The 3001-nt window shown below is 42.5% G+C and overlaps 1 protein-coding gene across 1 annotated transcript in view; it reads right to left on the bottom strand.

Annotated features, from left to right (window-relative positions):
* Positions 1-144: 144 nt before the first annotated feature.
* LOC103523740 overlaps positions 145-3001 on the bottom strand; it is a 10454-nt gene continuing 7597 nt past the window's right edge. Inside the window, exon 2 of the mRNA XM_017449297.2 lies at positions 145-614. Within this exon, the coding sequence (XP_017304786.2) occupies positions 145-614 (470 nt within the window). The remainder of the gene's footprint in view (positions 615-3001) is intronic.

The following is a 3001-nucleotide window of genomic DNA, read 5'->3' as shown; positions in this document are numbered from 1 at the left end:
AGAGAAAGAAGACAGGAAAGAAGAAAAACGTGAAGCGTGAAGCCGAGAATGAACTTTATCTCTTTAGAATAAAGTCCGTTCCGGGCTGTAATCGAACCAGAGACCTAGTATGGTGTTTGTGTTCGTAGCATGCCCAACCCTTAGTCATGTCTTTGTTATCTTCTTATAATTCTTACCTTTGTCAATCAACTGTCTGATATTGGCCTGGTTGATCTCAAACTTCTCCAGTTGTTTAGTGAAGTCGTTCTTGTCCTTCTCATAGTCTCCCAAATCTCTCTTACGTCTACTATGCGCCTCATTATGACCTTGTTGATGAACCATCTCATTTAGCATTTCCCTATCCGCAAGCTCAACCTTATCGAAGTTCTGAGTCAAATCCGCAAAGGCTTCGTTAATCTCCCGCTTGTAGCGTTTATACCAGTCCTTCTCTTCGAAGTTGAAGTAGAGATAGTTGGGGATGTGGGCCTTGTCTTGGATTTTGTTCTTGAGTTCATCCATATTGCGATGATACTCGTCGTCTACAATCATATCGCGGATAATCTGATTGGTTTGCTCTTCTTTGTTGGCGACAGGTTCCTTGACTTCCTTGGCTACGTTACGCCTCTTCCGTTTTCCTGAAGCAGAAGATGGGAATGAAATAAACAACTTGGTCTTTAACGAAAAGGTCCAATGGGATACAAATATTAATTTAACAATTGGCAGATATTTTATAATTATGTAGGTAGGTACCTATGTATAGGTATCTATCGAATAGGCGTCTCGAAATATCAAAATCGGACAAGCGTTCGATACTTATCGTGGAAACTTTGAGCAAATAAATGTAGGTACCTACCTATAGTTCCAAGTTCTTTATGAGATAAGCCATTTTTCCTGGCTTTCTCTCAAGTGACAACACATTGTTGCACACCTACCCTTCTTGCCCCTTCTCTCCTCAGAGAGCTCCCTCATGATGGCCTCCAGATCAATAACCCCCTCCCTATCCTGTCCAGGGCCTGTTCCCTCATTCGGCTTCCGGTTTATGTAGCCGCTGTAGTTGGCATGATCAAACCCAGGCGGATAACAGTTGGGATCTGGCTTGATCTTGATGTTGTGCATGGCTTGGTAAAGGTCATTGTCCACGGTTCGATTTCCGAACTTGACACCCTTGAGTTCGTGATAGGTATCGTTCTCCATAGCCAGGTTGGTCAGGTTCTGAATGTAACCTTGAAACGGGAAAAGCTCCGTGTCAAGTACCACTCTCAGCCTTTGGATGACAGGTCGAGTTTTACCACCGTGGATTGTCTCAGGATTGAGTTCAATCCGAGGTTGACCTGGCTATTAAGTATAGGGAAATCTCCTCAAAACGGCCGGTCGGGGATCAGCATCGAGAATACACACAACTGGATACATCAACCGCCATATATTCTCAATAAGAGATGTTGGAATGTGTCCGCAACGGAACATTCTGGCGATCCGGCGCCCAAGCTCAAGGGCGGGGGCACCCCGTCTAAAATAGGAACTACCCTATGGATTACAAGCCAAGAGCTTGCCGACCGAAAGAGGATAGGATCTATTACTAGAGTATGTTAGAAGCAGTAGCAGCGAATGTTTATATATAGTCTATAGGCCTTGAACTATATGGTTCTGGACTCTGCGTCGTCTGTCCATGTTGATTTTGTCCAATGAACGAAAGAGAGCATTGCCGCTATCCGCTGAGGAGATATAGTCTATAGGAAAGTACAGCGCATGAGTGACATATAGCTATCTACCTATGTTTTGTTATTGTTTTCTCCTGCTCTTCTGGACTGGATGATAATATGTTGTTCGAACCTAACCAGTTGGCTGAGTCACTAGAGTAGTTGTCCATTTCCCACGTAAAAGGAAGTTGCTTTGTAGGGTAATGCGTAGACTAATATGTTTTCGACTGCTAAGGCTAGAGATCACGTGTATGTCACTATGTTATATAGGTAGAGATGGGTAGAATAAGTTTTATTTAGTATTTACTTTACATAAAGGTATGAGAGAAGAGCCCGTCGGGAAAGGTCAGAAGAGGACGTGTCAGTTATGTATGCTATACATATGATCTCAGTGGTGATAGTCGAGGATGTAGCGTTAGTGTGATCATTTGTCGTATCCGCAGCCCTGACCGTATCCTCATGCCCTGACCGTATCAAATCAGATGTACGGTGGTCATACTTCGATCATGACCCCTATAACAACCACTGTTATACGCCTGATAGGCGTTTAGGACGCCTTCTCTATAGGCGCCTACTTTTCTTTGAGGAGCTGAGATACCTCCTTTACCTCTTCTTAGACGGGTGGTACCTAATATTGTTATTCCTTGTAAAACTTTCATTCATGTGTTGCAAGTACACCAATTCTACACAAAAGGAAAGCCCTTTGAAACAAGTTGCTTTGGCCAATTTCTTTTGACTTTACCGTAGACATGGTAACATGCTACATGAAAGTACATAAAATACACGTTTATTTTGTATATATAATATGTCCTTTAGCTTCTCCTGCTCGCTAGCCTTAGCCAAGACAAAGGCTTTCAAAGCGGTTTTCCTTTTACGTGGAAATGGAAAACTACTCGAGTGACTCCAACTGGTTAGGTTCGAACCATTTTCCAGTCAAAAAAAAAAAAAAAAAAAAAAAAAAAAGATAACCGCCCCTTCCCTGCTATCTCTCTGCGGTCGGCAAGTTCTTCTTTGGAATGACAAGGACCAGAGACCAAATTTTCCATCCAATGGATGTTATTAAAAACACACCATTCCAACATCTCTATTGTGAGGCACGTATTCAGGTTGTGTGTATTCTCGGCACAGGAGTCAGTAAGTAGTCTTGGAACAAAGTTTTGCTTAAAAGTAGTCTTTTTTACCAAAGAAGTTTATATACTGTTCAATTTGAATGTGGAAAACTGTTCTTACCTTCACACAGACTTTCGTACACTACTCAAAGGTTAGGTGAGCTGGGGTAAAGGATTACGACCCAAAAGGGTTGAGCCCTAACTCTACTTTGCTTC

This window comes from Diaphorina citri, unplaced genomic scaffold (assembly GCF_000475195.1).
Source record: "Diaphorina citri unplaced genomic scaffold, Diaci psyllid genome assembly version 1.1 scaffold36758, whole genome shotgun sequence".
Taxonomy (NCBI): domain Eukaryota; kingdom Metazoa; phylum Arthropoda; class Insecta; order Hemiptera; family Psyllidae; genus Diaphorina; species Diaphorina citri.
Note: the sequence above shows the minus strand (reverse complement) of the source record. Positions and strands in the feature narration are given on the sequence as shown.